The sequence below is a fragment of the Eulemur rufifrons genome, chromosome 4, assembly GCF_041146395.1.
Source record: "Eulemur rufifrons isolate Redbay chromosome 4, OSU_ERuf_1, whole genome shotgun sequence".
Taxonomy (NCBI): Eukaryota; Metazoa; Chordata; class Mammalia; order Primates; family Lemuridae; genus Eulemur; species Eulemur rufifrons.
Window position 1 is genome coordinate 62,959,333 of NC_090986.1, and position 19,604 is coordinate 62,978,936.

At 47.8% G+C, this 19,604-nt stretch overlaps 1 protein-coding gene across 1 annotated transcript in view; it reads right to left on the reverse strand.

Annotated features, from left to right (window-relative positions):
- Positions 1-10,023: 10,023 nt before the first annotated feature.
- Positions 10,024-19,604, reverse strand: part of SIAH3 (siah E3 ubiquitin protein ligase family member 3) — a 60,306-nt gene continuing 50,725 nt past the window's right edge. The window contains exon 2 of the mRNA XM_069467237.1: positions 10,024-10,698. Coding sequence (XP_069323338.1) covers positions 10,024-10,698 — 675 coding nt within the window. The remainder of the gene's footprint in view (positions 10,699-19,604) is intronic.

Genomic DNA, 19,604 nt, shown 5'->3' on the forward strand with positions numbered 1-19,604 from the left:
TTGTCGAGTCTGGTAAAATACACTCACAATAGACACATTAATGGGATAAAAGGTGTACAAATTTATTAACATGCAAGCACGTGGGGGTCACACAAAATACGAGACTCAAAGAAGGGCCAGATGGAAGCTTAAATATCCCCTTCACAGGGGAGAGGGAAGTGGAGGATGTAGGTCACTTTAGAGGAGAGTCAGTAATTTTTAGGGGGGATGGATGGGCCCAAAGAACAGCCTGGAATAAAGTCCCTGTAGGCTCTGGGGACGTGGCAACAAGTTATGGAAGGGGAGGGGTGGAACTGTAGCGTGAGCAAAGGTTGTCCTAGTATACACATAAAGTCTCTCAGGTAACAGCCCTCAAAAAATATATCGGAAGTCTGTCTGGGCGGGTGTCCTGATGACCTTTAGTTTCTTCTTTGCTGATTAATCTTCCCTGATTAATAAGATTTCAAATGGGGGATATGGTTAAAGACAATTGTGTTTCTTTTGGAAAAACTTCCCTCAGTCAAAGAGAAAGAGAGAGAGAGAAAGAAAGATAGAGAGAGACAGAGAGAGAGAGAGCGCTCCTCCTCCTTACATTTGGGGGGAAGATCAGAGACACTTTTAATTCTGAAACAGCTTCTAAGGCCTTCCAATCTCTTTCAATTTAAAGTGCTCAGCATGCCAAAGCGTCAAACTTTAGGGTATTGTTTTCTGTGCCCTGACACTATAAATGGCTTGATATTTTCTCTTTGAACTACCTTAAAGGAGATTTTGTTGTCTGTAGCTAAAAACTTTGACTGATATACCCTCCCTTTCCTGTGTGTCCTGGTTGCTCACACTTAGGGCTACTGAGTACAGCTGTGCAGCTAGTGCACTGCACAATTCAAGGACACCATTCACATAGGCTGTCCAATGTTGCCTTATGATTTGCTGTCCTCTTGAAAGGCTGTTGTCTGTCTCTAAGCTCTGCTGCTCCCACTGCCTTAGTTTGGGCCTCTATGGCCACTCAAGTGTGAAGAGAGAATTTTCTACAAAGATCACAACTCTTGCAGCCCACATGACCTTCTTCAAGAGATTAAAGCTTTTTTTAAGCTATAGTTTCTTCCGTCCTGACACTAATTTTCTCTTCCCTTTGGATCCTCCAGCATGCCTCAAACACAGTAGACATTCAGTAATGTTTTGTTGCTCAAGCATACATTCTGTCCTGAAATGCACTTCTTAATGGTACACAAAGACTTGGGGACTGTTTCCTAAATTGTCATGACTTCCCTCTGCCCAGTGCCTGTGCTATCTGAGACTCTGGGTCTAAAGCCATCCTGATTTGTTAAGATGAAGAGATAAGTCCCACCCCACCAGGGTCCACTCAGAAAGCAGCCCTAGGCCTTATGGCTAGAGGTAACTGGCCACACTTGACTTTCCAGCCTAGGAGCAGAGTTAGTGAGGGGGGGAAGCCCTTCCTTCTGAGTGCTTGCTTCAGATAGCAGCCTGTATCCACACTAAAGCGAGTGCATTTTGTGGAATCTTCCCCTCTAATGTTTGCCAGATTCAGCAAATAAAAATACAGGACACCTAGTTAAATTTGAATTTTAGATAAATATTAAATGCTTTTGTCGTATAAATATGTCCCAAATATTGCATGGAATATACTTATTCTACATTTTGTAGTTATTGTTGTTTATCTAAAATTCAGATGTAACTGGGTGTCCTGTTATTAAGTAGGCCTGTTCTCTGCCCTCTTCCCTCGGGAGCCCATTCCCCAATGAAGCCCTGTTCTCAGGGTTTGGCTCCTTCTCTAAACTACCTCCAGTGATAATGGGTGTTTTCTCCTTCTTTTCTGTGGAGCACCTTTCCTGGGCTGGTGAGGGTGCAGAGCTGGATGTCTAGGTAATGCACGCAGACTTTCAAGAGAACTTCCTTGAGTTTTGCTGATTGGTCTAGAAGATTTTGTCACCATTTGCAGAATGTGGCACCGTGAGGTGAGCAGTGGCTTTGCCTTTGAGTGACCTGGAAGCATTTCAATGTTTCAGGGTGCTTGATCTCCTGGTGGATTGTGTTTTATTTTTTGAATCTATAATTCTCAGAATTGTTTGTAAAGTCAGATCTAAAAATCAAGAAATGCCCACCTCCTGCGTGTTAATGGAAGTTGAAGTGAAACCCAGGAAGAGGCAAAGAGAATGGAAGATTCAGCTCCCTCCTAGATGGGTGGTAATCAAAGCCTCCGACACTGATACTTAACAGATGCTTTTCCCATCGGCCCCTTGCAGAGGGAGTGCAGAGTCTATCTCGTCTACCTCTAGGCTAATAAGAAACTAGTTCAGGGATTTCTGTCCCTCTCACCCTGTAGGCAGGGCTTATGTGGGGCTTAGCTGTGAGCTGTCAGAGAAGGAGGTCTGATAATTCGCATTCCCCTGGGAGGGCCCTGAAATGGTGACCCCTGCTCAGGCAGCCAGGGAAGATTTGTAGGACGAATAAATGCCTCCCCAGGGATTTGGAAGTAGCTTCCTGTCGGGGCAGGGGGCAGAGATTTAAATGTGAATTACCATCCCAGCCAGGCAGGGATTTACAGGATGAGTCTCTTCCCTGCTCACAGGGAGATTTACATAGTCACCGTGGCAGCAGCAGGCTGTGGGATTGCCACTGGGTGACACTCAGCAGCAGGGCTGCATCACTGGGGCCTGGTCAGCCGCCCTGTGCATTGGTGCATGGGTGCAGCGGGATCTGCCAGCACAACCTCCTCTTGAGCCTCTGTCCTCTCCGCTGTCCCCTCACATCCCCCAATGGCAGAAGCATGGAGCTCCCTCCAACACTGGGTTAAAGGGAGCTCGTGCCTAATGCCCCTCTGCTCTCCTTTTTGGACTCCACTTAAGCCTTCCTTGCTTCCCTGTCAGAATGTGACCACAGCCATTGCCAGTCACTCTTTCCCGACTCCCTCCCTCTTGCAAAAGCACTGGCTCTCTGCTTCAGGCGACTTTACCTGTTTCTTTGTTTCCTGTGGCTGCTTTTCTCGCCAGACCCCTGGCTCTGAATTTGGGAACCTACTGTTCAGCCAAATCCCCCAGCAGAATCCTGTGTGGCAGAGTGTTAGAAAATCAGAATCCTGGCCTCCCCTCCGGACCTCCTGAATCAGAATCTCTGGTTCTGGGGCTCAGAAATCAAGTTCTCCAGATAATTCTTAAGCACACTACGATTTGGGAACCAAACCCTAGATCTCAAAGTCGGGGGCTGGGGCTGGGCCTCTCCCCCATTCCCCCACTTTCTCCCTTCTTTCGGGGGAGTCTCTCTATCCAGCCTTGAGCAACCTTAGTGCAGGTCTTTGAGGATATTTTTAGGCAAAGGGCAAATATCTGGGACACTGTGGGGTGCAGAATGGTCCCAAGAGAGGACTTGGCCTGAAAGGTACTCTGCCTCATGAATATTCATGCTGGCCGGGCAGTCAGTTTTGATCACTCAGATCAATTCAAGGCACTTTCTGTAAGCCTTTGTGAGAGCAGGAAACAGGTTCTGGGAATAAGCAGGTAGGGAAGGAGATTGAGGTTAAAACGAATTGACAGGCAATAGGATTAGAACTCTTGCTCAATCCTGATCTTGCCAGTAACTAACAGTGGCCTGAAATTAAAGAATTAAACCATGAAGGCTTCCCTGACAACTGATCTGATAGGTGCAAAAGTAAATTTCAGGGGCAGTGTTGTCAGGCAGAGTCAGAGGAGAGCTAAGATGAGGGGCACCGAGGGGCCGGGGACGGGGAGGGAAGCCCTGGCTTTCTCTTTGCCATCCAGTGAGAGGCTGTTGCCTCTTCTCTGGGTAGCACCAGCTGCTGAAATAGTACTGGGGGCAAATTAGTCGCCAAGTCTTCTATTCACTTCTAGTAGCACTTTCTTCCTCACATCCAATTATGGCTCTAAAATGGAGGCCAAATGAAAAGGGGAGGAAGATAATGACACGTAAGTCAAATGTGGCAGCTGGCAACTTTCTGATAATTGCACTTGCCCTCGTAGCATTTCATTTCCATTCCCTCATGTTGCACAGTAGCTTGTGTGTGTGTGGGGGGGGGTGGCACCCACCATCAACAACGACAGAAAACAACTCCAAAGGGTTCAAGGAAGCAATATCAAATGCAATTTAATGACATTTTTCCATGGGAGACAGGGTACAGATGAAAAGCATTCTAAGTTTGCTTCTTCTTATTATGTTTAACATCATAAGAAAGCCTAGAAAATTATCTATATACATCAATTCAGGGTAAGTAAAATGCTCCTCAATATCCTTTCTCTTTCTTATCTCAACATCCTAAAAAAAAACAAACAAAAACTGGTTTAAAAAGGAGTGTTTAGAGTACAGTACTCAAGATGAAATATTTTCACATAATATTGGAAAAGACAAACTCCAACACTTATAGGTAGCTCATGTGATGACCTGATTTGGGAGAAATCAATGCTTATCTACAATTGATCTCTTGGCTCTCTTTTCCATAAAGTTCTTCCTCAGGTGGCCGTTCTACAGGTGAACTTGATGGGGGGCTCACCAACTCTTGGAGGAAATCTTAAGGACAAAACTCTGAAATTTAACAATCTGACTAGGAAACTCCACTCTCAATGCTATTTGTAGCTGAACGTTAACCAAAGCCTAACCCTTTGCTGTCCAGCCCACGAGTCCCCTCTTCCATTGGAAACTGGATCCTGGTGGAAGCGTCGGCAACCCTCACTTCTTCCCTTTCATTGAAACCTCTGGGATCAGAGTCATTGACACATGATTGACCTTGAAGAGTCTGCCTGCTCCCAAGCACTTGGGCTGGAGTTTCCTGTGACTTTTGTTCTAGTGGGAACCATGCCCTTGATTTAGAAAGAGTATTGGTCTGGGTAGGCTCGTGGACACGGTCCTTGTTGTGTTGCAATGAAGTGAAGGAGCCAAAGTGGGAAAGTAAGGTGCTGGGCCCTGTTCTGCATGTGACATCCTTGACTTATTACCTTTTCTGTCCCACAGCTTCATGCTGTATAGGGCTCCCACCTTTGTGGTAATATATTTTATGTGATGTTTGAAACCACTGCTTACTGTGTCTCTCTTAAATGTTGGATATTTCCAATTTCGAATATCAGACTAAAACATCTTTTTAGGTTAGGTTTTGGCCTACATGTAATAAGGAAGTAGGGAGGGTAACCTATGACAACAAGGATCAAGAGATTCCAGTTTTATGGAAACTCGTTTTGCTTTATTGGATTGGGATTGCCAATAGGCTGGTTTTACAGAGCCATGACTTTTCCATGAAAGATACCCGACAGAACTTTCCACATTCACAGCGATAGAGGAGGGTCTGGGGTGGGGCACAGGTGCTCCTTGTCGGGCAATGCTCTTGAAGCTGCCTAGAGGCCTCAGAGTGTCTTCTCTAGAACTGTTTGTGTTTTCCCAATAATTTGCTGTTTGGCTGGCTTGGCTGTCACCTGTGCACCTGTCAGTGTGGCCATCGGGTCTTGCTTTTCCTTCCAAAGTCCCCACTTCCCACTCTGCTGTGTACATCAGCAATGGTACACATCAGCAATGGTATACAGCAATGGTATACAGCAATGGTATATACATCAGCAATGGTATACAGCAATGGTATATACATCAGCAATGGTATACAGCAATGGTATACCGACACAGCCAGCCCTCTGCATCTGAAGGTTCCACATCTGCAGATTCAACCCTCCAGAAATTGAAAATATTTTGGGGAAAAACCCCAAAATGGCAATATAACAGTAAGAAATAATACATATTTAAAAAACGATACAGTATAACAACTATTTACATAACATTTACATTGTATTAGGTATTATAAGTAATCTAGAGATGATTGAAGTATAGGGGATTGTGTGTAGGTTATATGCAGATACTACACCATTGTATATAAGGGACTTGAGCAGCTTTGGGTTGTGATATGCACAGGGGGTCCCAGAACTAATTCTCCGTGGATGCTGAGAGAATGACTGTACTGGTAAGTGTTTAACGACTGGAATTCTGCGGAGAAAATGCCCTGTCTTGTAGCACTGGCTAATTTCCATGGTGTAAATATTCCTACCATGGCTAATTTCAAGCTATCACCATGACATCACTAAATGTGGAGTTGGAAGATGTTTTTGTAGCACATCATTATATATAACATTCATCATACAGATAGATAGATGTCAATACCTCAGGAGCATAGGAAGTACAGAGTAGTGAAATAATTAGGAAGTCACAAGGTTCAAGTATTTATCACCTTTGCTTTAAATATAATTTAATTGTAAATGTATGTAATTTAATTTTTAACAGTGGCTATACTATATTAATAATTAGCTCACAAAATTCCTACAAAATTAACAACCAGAATGCAAGCCAGCCCTAGTATACCACGGGATCTTGGGCTGGGAAAAGATGGAGAAAAAGATGAAATGCAAGGCCATATTGAGTATGAAAGTACTAGAAGACCTCTCTGCTGTTCAGACTTTATGACCACGTCCTTCTGAGTCTTGGGTCCATAATGACATGGACCCAAGAAATGACATGGTTCATGTCGGTCAGAAGCCTGGACATTGGAGTCAGACATGCCAGGTTCTAGGCCCAGCTCTGCCATTTGCTGGCTGGGTGACCTTGAGCAAGGTGTCTTACCTCTCTTAGCTTATGTTTCTCACCTGTAACATGAGTGCAATAAAGATTACCTGCTTCATAAGGTTCTTATGGGGATTACATGGGATACTATACCCAAAGTACTTGGCCCACTGGGTCATATAGTAAAGTCAATAAATGGTAGCCAAGAGAGCTATTATGATTACTATCCTGATTCATTTCTGAAATGTTCACAGTAGCCACAGAGGTGATGGGGTCTATCCCAGGTAAAATTTCATGCAGATACCATTGCTAAAGACAATGTTCTTTGTATGGTATGACCTCCATTTCCACATCCAACATTTGGCTCAGCTTTAAGGGAAGGAAAGCCCCTCTCTCCACATCTGACAAAATCATTCTGGCCAATGCCTGAGGTTCAAATACTGGTAACTTGAGTTCTTTTTTCCCACTATTAGGTGCTACTGTATCTCTAGGCCTTTTTTTAAAATGAAAATTCTCCTTTGAGGGTGAGTTATGAGGTCTAGCACCCTGGTGTGAATGTGGCAACTAGGTCTCAGGGCTCTGGCAGGGACTGCTGGAAATCCCAAGCTGAGAAGCCTGGGGGTGGGCAAGGGACACAGATGGGGTAGGAGACCCTGGGCTGCCTGCTTCCGGGCTGGCTGACTAGTTGTTCTAGCAGAGGCGCCTCTAAAAGCAAATCCACTCCAGTCATTCTCCCTCTGCTCCCTCAAGTATCCCAGGTCCAAGACCCAGTTGATCTTCAGGCCTACAGTCTGCTGAGGAGGTGACAACACTGCTGAGTATTTTGGGTCCTATTTTGAGAACAGGAAGTTTGCAGTTGGTTGATCTGGGTTCTGGTGGTGGTCCATCCACTCGATGTGTGACCTTGAGGAGATCATTTCATGTCTTAGAACCTCTGTTTTTTTAGCATATTGAGCGTACTGATGAGGATTAACCTGAGACTCAAATAAGAGAGCCCTTTGGGAACCATGAAGCTCAAACACACAGTTTGGTGTTAACATTTTCTATTTCCTATTCATTGTTAGTTAGCACCTTTTCCTTTAATTCTTTACCTGTAGATACAGAGAGAAAGGCCTTCTTGGGAGCACCATAGGTGGAAGATAATACCACATCTCCGACTCTTTATTATAAAGGTGTCTAGGAACCAACACACAAGTGGGTTCACTTATTCCTCATACAGTTTCGTGTGCAATGAAAATAACCTGAAGTCATTCCCAGTTTGGCTCAGGTGCTTGGCACAACAAGAAGGCAAAGGTGAAGTTTGCAGAAGCCCTAAGGCCCTGTGAATATTAATTATATTCTTGTTGAGGTTTTGCTTATCTGGGGCATTTGTGATGCTACACAAATGCTTTCAAAATGGTAGAGTATCAGAAACCAGGGAAGAAACTGTGGCTTCTGAAGGTATTAATATCATACTTACCGCCCAGGGGGGCTCAGGTTCAGAGGAAGGGTCTGGGGAGCAAGAAAGCCTGTCTCTCCCAGAGCTAACCAACCAGTGTCAGGTTGTTCCTGGTTCCTGGGCCACCCATGTGATTTGAGGGTGTAGCTGGTGCCCTGGTAGGATGTTGGATAGCTGTTAAGAGTGAGCAGAATACAACCATTTCCTTGAGACTACAGAGCCTGACGTTTGATCACTCTGTGACACAATGTCTATTGCCCCTCTCTTGGCTCAAGGTCCCAGCCATGACTGTATGATCAGAGGGGCTGTGTTATTAAATCTTCTATCAGCCGGCACCTCCCTTCTGGTGCTTGGGGTATGGGTTGGCAGCAAAATGGCTGGAGAATTACCTGGTTGCTGGGGGAAGGGTGTTGTGTTTCAGGATCAATTATTTTTGGTGGAGAAAGGATTGCTGATGTCCAGCCAGGGCAATCTGCCTGCACTTAAGCGCTCCCTTGGAGGCCTGCCAGGACCCAGCGAGGGGCTGAGGTGAGTGAATGGGGCGCAGAGAGCAGTGTCTGTTGGCTAAAGGCCCAATCAGTGCTAGTGCGCGTGCGCGTGGGTTGTGGGGTCGGTCGGGTGCCACACTTCTGCAGCGTCTGGACAGCGGCCAGAGGGAGGGACAAACACACCAGAAGGGAGGGAGAAGAGATCCTGCTGGGAAGCCTTGCAGGCACCCAGCTTAGAACAGAAAAGACAGAGTTGACTAAACACGCTTGCTTTCTCCAAATACACGAGAGACTTTTATAAGGGATATTGACGAATTGTTCTGACAAGCAAACCAGAGAAAGCAGCCTACGTAGAGGCGATATGGATTTCCGTTGCTTTTTCATTCACACTGCAACAGGGGGCTGGATGCGTGCTTGGTGACGCTTATAATGTGTGCTGGATGCCGCCCTCGGAGCATTCTGGAAAGTGAGGGAAGGAAAGGGAACCTCCCCGGTTTGGGACGAGGGGCCAGCCCTCCAGGCCAGAGGTCCTGCGGCCCTCTGAGCTCTCGGTGTTTGATGCTGAGCCCCCATTCTGCTCTACGAAGCATCATCGAGAACACAGTGGGGCCTTTGCACGACGCAAAAGGCCTCCACCTTAGTAAGAGGTTAATGGAGTTTATTACTTGCTAATAAGACTCTTTGAAGAGGGAAAGCGCTCTCTCGGAGGTGGGAGATTAATTTTATGTTGTCTTTTTTCTGTTGCTTTTCTTCCTCCCACCCTATTTCACCCAGCCTTGCCTACTATGTGCTCAACAGAGGGCAAAGGGGTTTTCAAGAAAGCACCAAAAATCTGAGGACTTTGATTCCAGGGCAGGAAAAGATGGCCCAGCCTGGAAACAAGGCAAGGAAAGCCCCAAAGAGGGTCTGACATCTGTCCACCCTCCCGAGCCCCAGGAACAACCAACCTGGGGACCCAGCCCATGGTGGCTCCTCCATCCCAGGTCCCTGCCCTGCGGGGAGACACCGTCTCCTCATGCCCAGGTGGCCTAGCTTTGATCCTGAGATTCCCAGGAAGGTGTCAGTGTTGTGTCTGGTTGGTCTGAACTGTGACCCCTGTCCTCAGGCTGCTGCCTGCACACACTTCGCATTTAGCTCCCTCGGAAATGGACTGAAAGGAGAGGGAAGAAATGATTCACCCACTGGGTCTCTTTTCAACCCCAACAGTCTGCTTCACGGTCTTGGTGGCTTTTGCTCATTCGGGAAGCAGTGGAGAAAGGACTTGGGGGTGGCGGGAAAGAACTATGCTGATTGAATCTCACAAACGTTCTAAAAACGATACCAACAAAACAGGACAAACGTCACACCAAGAGCTGGAATCACAGAATGTTTACATAATATAGTGCCCATGGCAGACAAATACTAAATACCACAAAGTACCTGAGACCAAAAAAAGAAAGAAAGGAAAGAAGGAAGGAGAAGAATAAAAAGGAGTCTGGAGTCCCGGCCCTCGGAGGTCCCGGGCACAGGCAGAGCTCCTCGGCGGGGCGGCCGTGCGCCAGCGTCCGGTGGCTCCCGGCCTCACATCTCGGCTTCCGAGGAGCGGACCTCCGACGCGGTGATGGCGATTCCGATGGCCAGGCTGCCGTTGTCGGAGAAGAGCTGGGCCAGCGAGGTGTTGAGGACGAGGCAGTCCCCGTCGGTGATCACCGAGTCCACGCACTCCAGCACAGACCGCGGGGTGGCCTCCCATTTGAGACGCCGATGGTTTCTGTTGAGCTCCAGGCGATAGGTGAAGCAGTCGGCCTGGGTCGGGGTCCCGATCAACATCATGGTGGCAAAGAACTGGGGGTGCCCTTCGTGCCTCTCCTGTTTCCGCAGCACCAGCAGGAAGTGGTGGCCGAGGCAGGAGTGCATGATGATCCAATCAGCCGGCGCGGGGAGGTGCATGTCCGTGGCCAGGAAGACTATCTCAGCTCCCTGAAGGATGTCGACCCTGTGGATCTGCCGCAGGTGGGGCACCACCACCTCCAGGCGGCCTTCCCACTGGCAGGAGAACAAGGGGCACGTGCACACGCAGGGCGTCACCTGGGCGGCGTGCAGCCCTGCCTCCTGGTGGTGAAGGTGGTGGGGACGCGCGTGGGGGCGGAGGTGGTGGTGGTGGCGCTGGTGGCAGCGGTGGTGGGTGAGATGGTGAGGGTGGAAACTGCCTTGCTCTGGAGTGCTCTGGGCGATGGCGCGGCGGCTGGACACATACTGCAAGGAAAGAGAAGAAGGTCAGTGGGAATGAGGCCCTTCTCTTTCTCTGGCCAGGACTCCCCTGGCGTTCCAAGTGTTAAAAGCAGACTCCCCGGTGCAGGCTGAGAAAGATACATTTCTTCAAAACAACAAGGAACAGGGTGGGCCCCCTGGGGTGGGGTGGCCGTTGCGATGGGAAAACTCAGTTCAAGAAAATACAGTATTTATGCCTTTCTGATTCCTTAATAAGATACACAAGCAAATAGGCAATTTCCCCCCTTAAATAGCGTGCATTATAATGGCCATCAATCATAAGGAACAAAGAAATCTTTTTTGTTGTTGTTTTTTGCTTTTTTGGTACTGTTGATATTTTTGTGCAGGCAATGGAGGTCAATGGATTTTTTTCCTACTTTTTCATTGTTGTTATTTTTAGATCAGTATGTTGGTTATGCCCGTTTGTCCTGCCAGTGCTGACAGGGATCATGCTGTCCTGGGCACCTTTCTCCTGGGTCGTAAGGCAACTGGCGGGACGCAGAGCCGATCATGTGCAGTTGGACAGTCCTAGGGAGAGAGCCCACCTGTGACTCCCAAGACTTCACCCCGCCAGGCACACATCTACCCTGTTCCTGTCTCTCTGCTCCGCAGCAGCTACCCAGGGGCTCACCACCAGGCAGCCCCACCTTGAGAATCCCCTGACGTGTGTCCTTCTGGCAGTGTGCCCACCAATGCCCTCAAAAACACTGGGACCTGTGATGGCCCCTTCTGATTAGGTATTTACAGACATTTATTGAGCACCTGCTATGGCCATGCCCTGTAGGCTTTAGGGATACAGCTGCGAGCAAAATAGACACCATGTCTCTTGGGTGTGGGTGGTACAGACAATAACATGCCTATAATGAATTACAGTTGTGACAAAGGTCCTCCTTGTGACATGAGCACTGTGATTCACATTTTTCAGTTGAAGAAATGGGCTTCAGTAATAACATGCCGAGGTTGCAAAGCTGGTAAGTGAAAGACTGGGATTCATTTTCATGCCTCCTGACTCTGAACACATGAGCACCCCCCTCCCCCAGGTTATGCCCACCCTCAGCTCCCTCCTCCGTTCTCTGAGTTCTTTTCTTTAATTAGCCTGCGTGATCCAGGCTGTGCAGTGGAGGTGGCAGCTCTGCAGTGTGCTCCATACATGAGGCCCTCACCTCTCAGCCATCTCCTGGGCTGTCCCCACGTAGAGAATGTCCCTGCTGCCTTAGCCCTCCAAACGCTCTCTGGCTCCTTTGAGCACTGGCCTCCTCACCGTGCTTCAGGTCATTCCCAAACTACAGAGGATGGGGGTGAAGGTCACTCATTGCCGTTGCTGCCAGAGTTTCTGTTTCCCCTTGTTCACTGTGGCTAACAGCGAAGGCCCAGCTCTTTTCCCTTACTTTAGGGCATGCAAGACACATACACATGCGTGAACATGCACACACGTACACATACAATCATACACACCATATACGTGCATGCACATGCATGCAGACACACATGCACAATCATGACATATACATGCACATCACCGCCTCCCCCCGTCCCCACCCCCCCCCTCCCGCCGCCGACACACACAGTGAACTGAGATGGTCACCCTTGTGGTGGAGGTGACCTGGAGGCAGGTGGGGCCAGACCAGCTCTGCTTTCGAGCTGTGTGCTCCACCTGCCGGTTTCTGCATTCTCCCCAGGAGTGTGAGCCACAGGGTCCTTCCAACAGCTCCTGCCCTGCCCTGGGGAGGCAGCCACGGGCCAGCCTGCTGTCATCCATCCTGACACTGCCCAAGGGGGAGAGTGTGCCTTCAGCTATGAAGGAACAGGCTGTGTTCCAGAATCCTGCTAGTGACGAGTCTGACTTGCCCTTTGGTGTTAAATATGGGCAAGGAGCTAGCTAAGATGTAGCATCTACTAAATGTTAGGCACTACAGAAAGTAAGTTGTTTTTTTTTTTTTTTGGATAATTATTTCATTTAATTTTTCACAGAAAAGATCAATTTGCTTATTTTTTAAAAATAAAATTAATCTGGCTTTGTCCCCACCTGCCTGTTGGTGGCATGTACCATTTAGTCATTTGATCAGGGGCATGGTTCTTCTATCCTCTGGATGGTGCAGGAAGCCCAGGGCTCACAGCCTCCACCAGCCAGGCTCAAGAGCCTCTCCCATGATCCTTCCAGCTGTCTGAAGACCAAGCAGGCATCAGCCTCCTCTGCTATGCCAGGAGGACCTGGTCTTTGGCTCTCACGGAAAACTCCCTGTACTGTCCCGCTTCCAGTCTGTGAGAAGTTCCCTTTCTCATGGAGTCTTTACAGCAACCACGAGAGGAACATATGATGCTTGTCTTATAGATGAAGAAACTGAGACACAGAGAGAATGAGACACTTGCCCAGGGGCACACAGCTCAAAGGAGGCACAGCTGGGGATGGAGCCTGGATCAGCTAAAGGTGACACAGATCCCAGCCTGGGAAGCCCGCAGGTTGAATGTCAAAAGACTCTGGTGTGTTTCCCTGTTTATTTGTCCAGCAGCCTTGATCAAGGCAGTGTTCTCATTGGCAAAATATTTGTATCAAGGGGATGCGAAAGGATCAGATGAAGTAATGCCTGGAAATTGGTGTGAAAAACTTTACCAAGTGTTATATCAAGATAATATTTCCATTTGGATGCAGTTTTGGGTGAAGGCTTTTGGCAACCTTCCGCCTCAGTCTATGCCTGCCTGTTTCCATCCTGGTCACCTGACTTTCACACACAAGCAGCAACCTGGGCTGAGCACACCATAAAAGCCTGGAGAACCTAGCCTCTCCCTTGGTCTGGGGCCTCCTGCCCCAACACTGACTCATGAGGACAGAACATCCTAAAATTCCCGTCTCAGAAATGGCCTCTGCGCTGGTTCTTCTCCACATGCCCTTCCCCAGGTCCATTTTCCAACTTCTCTATCCAGATCTGTACAGCTAATGTCAGAGACAGGAAGCAGAGCAGGGAGGGAGCAGGGGAGAAATGCCTGGAGCTGCCCTCCTCCCTCCCTCCAATCTCTGCCCGCGCCTTCCATTGGCTGTACCCAGCCAGAAACATACTCAGCAAAGGGAGCCGGGGAGATGCACTCAGCAAGGGTTGGTTTCCTTTGGCAGCGGTACCGGATCAGGCAGACAGGTGAAGAGGGACTGCCCACCTGCATGCAGACATTTCCATCCCCCGCATGGGATGTTGCTGATCTGAACCGGCTGACCCTCTTAAGCTGAGCTTTGATAGGGCTACAGGCAGAGGGAGAGAGACTCATGCCCAAGTTCATTAAGCCACTCGAACCAAGTGTATACACCACATATCATGTGCAGGGAGCTGAGAATACTGAACAGAATGAGCTCCTTGCTCCTACCTCGCTAGCTCACTACGATCACGTATATTATAATACAGTGCACAAAATGCAGTACACACTAGGGGCTCTGAGAAGACAATGTGGGGGAGGCGGCTATTCTAGCCGGTGTGAGCGACACTTACACTGGGTGAAGCGTGAAGGGTGAATTCTCTAGCAAAACAGGCAAAAGGCTTGCCAGCAGGGAGAACAGCAGGTTCAAAGGTGCCAGATATAAAAGAGAATGAGATGTTTAAGAACTGACAAGAAGTTCCAAGTGGCTGATTGACAGAGATGCAGGGCCACATTGCCAAGGCCTCGTAAGCCAAGCTGAGGCTCCGAGATGGTCCCCCCCCACTCCGCCCCGACCCCGTGCACAGTGGAAATCAGCAGGAAGACCCAGGAGACGCAGCAGCAGGCTTTAGGGAGCTCCCGTGGGCAGCACCAGACCCCCAAGCCCACCCGCAGAGCCTGCCTGAGCTGGCACTCAGGACGGGGGCAGCAGCAAGTCCCCACCCTCATCCAACCAGGGGACCCAAGCAATGGTCTTTTCACCTAGACTCTCCCGTGGCTTCCTGTTGGCTTCATCTTCCACTGGCCTTTTTGTGTTTTAATTGCTGCCGCATTACAAAGCAGCCAAGGGTGTAATCCAAAGAGACTGAAGTGAATAACTATGCAAATAGAGCGGGACCTTATACACTCATCGAGACCTGTGCACTTGCTGTTCCCGGGGAAGGCGCTCAGAATAAATGCAGCCTTAATTCTTCCTTTCTTCCTGCTCCATCTTCTGATGCAAAATATATTTCGTTTAAATGATCCTTGGATGAGCGGGGTCACAAGAGAAGGGATTCTTTTAATTGGCAAAATGCTAATCGTTTTGGAAAATGAATTCCAATCTTCCCATCTAATACAGAGGATGTGTGAGTAATTACTTTCCTTCACTAAACTGTTAATGCAACATTAGTGATTACGCTAATTAAAACTAATGAACTCTTACAGACTGATAAACCCTTCAGTCAGTGGATACCTTCCTTCCATTGGCTGTGTTTAACTCCCCATTTGGAAGAGAGATCTAGAATTAACCTTTAGAATAATGCGCAAAATTGGGTTTAGCTATGTTAGGCTTTATAGGCTGGGCATAATTCTTTCCCCAAGCATTAGTGAGGCCACTTCCACTGAGGGGGTAATTCAATTTAAAAACCGCATTCTTTAATTTGATCAGCCACCCTCCCACGGCTGGAAATGGCTATCCCTCCAAATCCTGGCTTCGGAAGGGGAAAGCTGCCCCAAGAACATCACACGGCCCATTCCCCGGCATCTGCTGCCTGTGGTCACTGACAGGATCGCCTTTCCCTTCCACTTGCTCCCAGGAACGCTGCCACGCATTTCAGCTGAAAGAGGAGTTTGCACCCAATTTTAAATGACAGGCACTTGCACTGCGTTTGCTCATGCTCTTATGCGTGAGTATGAATTGACTGAAGTTTTTAGTCCCGAGTGAAGAGGGGAAGGCAGTGATACCACCAATGCATTTCACACAAAGCGAGAAAGGGTAGGTTGGGGGTGGAGGGCGGGGAAACATTTCAGGGCAGGTATAAGAGTATTGAGATAAAGTCGAGGCCTGGACCAAGTTGGCAGAATAACTGTGAGTGCCCTGGGTCCCACATTGCATAGTGTTTAAGACTCTCTCTGTGTTGGGGAAGGGCAGTCAAGGCTGAACGCTGACTGTCATCTGTTCCATTTTTCTGGGGGTGCCTTGGTTCTCCCTGTCTCTTCCTTAAAACCTAGCGGGACTGTGCGTGTGCACCAAACCCTCCAAGCAGTAGAGAAATAAGTTAAACTGAGATAGAAAACAACGATGAGGGTTTTACCACCTGGGACAGGAACATCTTAATTAGAAAATATATCAAATGTCCCTTTCCTCCCACACCAGATTTAGTTCGTGGTTATCCTTGCTACGTAGATGGACGAGGTTTTCATGAGGACAGCGTGAACATGTCGCATTTTCCTTTAAAATCCTTTAGTATAGACAATGTGATGGAAACATATATATATTTTTAAACTATACTATAGGGCCTGTCAATTTCTGAGTTATGAATTTATACTTCAAGGTGATCATCTAATATGTTATTAGAAAAGGCCACACCCCACCGATAACGACTGCAATTGCTTCATTAGTATCCGTATTGCTGGATCACACCAGATGCTGCTAATGAACACTTGCACAAAGGTTTCCATTGGTGAAATTAGTACTTCGTTAATTAGCATAATAGATGCTGGAAATGGGCTCTCATTGATGAAATTAGTGGTTTTCAAGCTGTGAAGATTGGTTCAAATAGTGCAGAAAGATGTCTCACTTTATGAATGGCTCCTAAAAGCTTGTGCCCTAAATATCCTTGTGTCCAGCCCCTGAGTCAGGACATCCGATGGTCTGATGCCATCTCTTTAGAATATTGGAATCTTGCCTCTGAAATATAGCTGCATACAAAGTTTCTCTCCTGGTGATCAAAATTATGTATATTGAGAGTGGAGTCATTGGTTAGTGCACACAGGAGCCCTGAGTCTTGAATTGTCCATGGTATTGATTAACTAGAAAAGAGGGTGATAGGTTATTACTTAGGAAAGAGAAAAATCACAATTTTATTGGACAAAACTGTTGGAAACTAAGACCTATGGGTGGAACATAACGAAAGGGGTCCATACAGATGTCCACACAGACACTGGTCCTCTGGTCTCAAAAGCCTCCTGACCAAACCTGTCCTCTTACAAGTGCAGTTGCTTCCTCTGTGAGGGGCTGGGAAGAAATACGCGATGACACTGTGAAAAGACAAACTACATCTCTGAGATCCGAGGGCACTTTAGTTCCTAGATCCTAGCCGTTGGCTGACCAGTGTTAGCTGACTGAGACATAAATATTCTCCTCTTTGTTGAGTGCCTTCCGGACAGGGACTCATTGTTCATGTGTCCTCACTGCTAGCACAGTGCCCAACATGCAATAGATGCCTGACGCGTATCGGTAGTACAAATCAATGTGTCAGTGACAGCTTCCTATACAAGGATCACACTGGTTCTGTCCCTTATATCATTCAGGCGTGGCAGCCATCATCCCACATGGTGCTGTCTGTTTGAGACAATTTGTTGCTGTAAGTCGGGGACGCCTCCTCCCTCCCTGACTTGTGAAGTAGCCACGTTGCAGGTAAGATCTGCCTGTGTAACTCACTAATTACTTTGACTTGCGATAAAAATCATTTCTCTCCTCCCCTAGGCTGGAAGTCACTGAGAGCAGGGGTTATAACAAGCTTGCCCAGTGTCTAGTCCAGTGATGAGCAAATCCAGCACTTTGCAGTGTCTGGCACATAGTAGATGCTCAGTAAGTCCATGTTGCTTGAATGAATGAATGAATGATTCATAAACAGAACCCTGTTCTGGGCCGTATCCATGAAAACGCTGTTTGTCTTTAGTCAGAGGCTCTGTCCTCTACCCTTTCTTCTCAGTTGCCTTGGAAACGTGTGTGTGTGTGTGTGTGTGTGTGTGTGTATGTGTGTGTGTCCAAGTGAGTCCACAGCCGTGAGCTCACCAGGAAGGTGTCCTGGCAGCTCCTCACCCAGAACCCAACAGTGAAGGGACGCAGAAGCTGCATTTGACCCTGACATGTGTCCAGCTGCCAACAGGAGACATACAGTGAAAGCTTAGAGGAAGAAATTTCTCATGCCAGAGAGGTGCTTTCTTTGATTTGACTCTTTACAGAGATTACTCGAAGCCTCAGGCATTCCCTTTTTCAACAGCAAATTGCTTCTCACAATTTCAGAAAGTCTGCTGGGTCAGCCCAGGAGATCTGTCTGCCTCCTGGATTGCTCTAGACCCACTCTCCCCTCTTGCCCTCAGCAGGGCCCCCCACCTGACAAAAGGCGGACGAACACGTTCTCCCTTCTTATCCCTTTTCTGTTAACAATCACCAGGAGGTAACTTCAGCCCAGCCGTTCCCTTCCGATGAAATGAGGAGCTGATGGGTCGTACCTATAACCCTAACCCTAACCCTAACCCCAGAGTCTGCCCGTCTAGACCACACTCCACCCAGTGGCTCTGAGTCAGCTTCCTGCAGCCCATGTTATCGCTGGGATCCATCTTCCAGAAGGCAGACCATTAGACATGAGGTATGGCCAATGAGTGACTGTTCTGGGGGTGTATGAGTGGAGCTTGGATGTGTGGGCTGGGGGGTCCACTTGTCATTGCAAGAGACCCATCCAAGTAGTGGATGAAACCAGGTTAGGAAGCAAGTGAGACAGGTTGCTGGCTGAGAGCTGTGGCCACACAGCTCATTCTGAAGGTATAATTATTAAAGTAAGAGGACAGAACATATGTTAAGTGTCTCATACCTTGATTTTTCCTTTGAGTGTTTACATACACAGTATATGGGCCTCCTTTTGTACTTCTGCCTTGAGCCTTGCCCGTATCAGAGGTAGGCCTGCAGTAAACCACGCATCAGAGCAAGGCTGCTCCATCTCCATTCGCTCTCTGGCCCTGCCTTCCATCTGCAGGGTTGTCAGCATGCTAATGAGTCTTATGAATCTTGTACATGCAACACTTGTTCTTAAAGGCAACTTTTTGTATAGTCAGATTTTTATATCCTCAATTGGCAAGTGAAACCCAGGGCCCGTGCGAGCAGTTTAAAGGTTAAAATTTAATTACCAGATGCTCCGTTAACTATGAGCATCTCTGTAGGATGACTTTAGGACCGAGGGGGTGGCTGGAGGGAGGTGTGCCGAGCCTTCTGGGCACACTGTGTCCAGAGATTTTCCAGCCAGTCTAGACAACCTCCACCTGTGGGCAATAGTGTAGCTCAGTATCAGCGGGTGCTGCTGTGGCTGGAGTCAGTGGTGTAACCTTAGAGAGAAGGCGGGTTGTGAGAAACGGTTACATAGGCAAATGCAAACTGCAGAAGCAGATGTGTTAGCAGGTGATGCGTGGACAGAGGTGTGTCCTGGGTGATCTGAGACAATCTGATGGCCCAAGGCCTCATGCCATCCTGTTGCTCTGAGTTCTCAGACTAAGAAACCAAGAGACCCTTGTTGCCACAGGCAGTTAGGGACTGGTGTTTATGTGAACGGTGTCTCAGTCACCCACATTCCTCGTGGCACAAAATCTGTGATACGCCTTCAGTCACAGACCTGCTAAATCCATGGGTCAGACAAAGTGAATGCTGCTTAAAACTTCATGCCTCAAGTTTCTAACCTGTCAGGGCCAGCGGCCTGGCACGCCGACACTTTGTGCCCTTTTATCTCTGACCCAGGAATCTCATGTCCTCCACCAGCATCCATGACACGGTGGCAGGCTGCACCTAGGTTAAAATATGAGACCTTCACAGTTATAATCAACACCTGATAGACATGAACATTATGTGATCAAAACACATGCACATGAATGTCGATAGCAGCATTAATTGATAATAGCCAAAACTTAAAAACCACCTAAGTGTCCTTCAAATGGATAAATTATGATATAGTCACACAATGGAATACCATACAACTATAACAAAAGAATGAACAACGGCTATGTGCAATAAC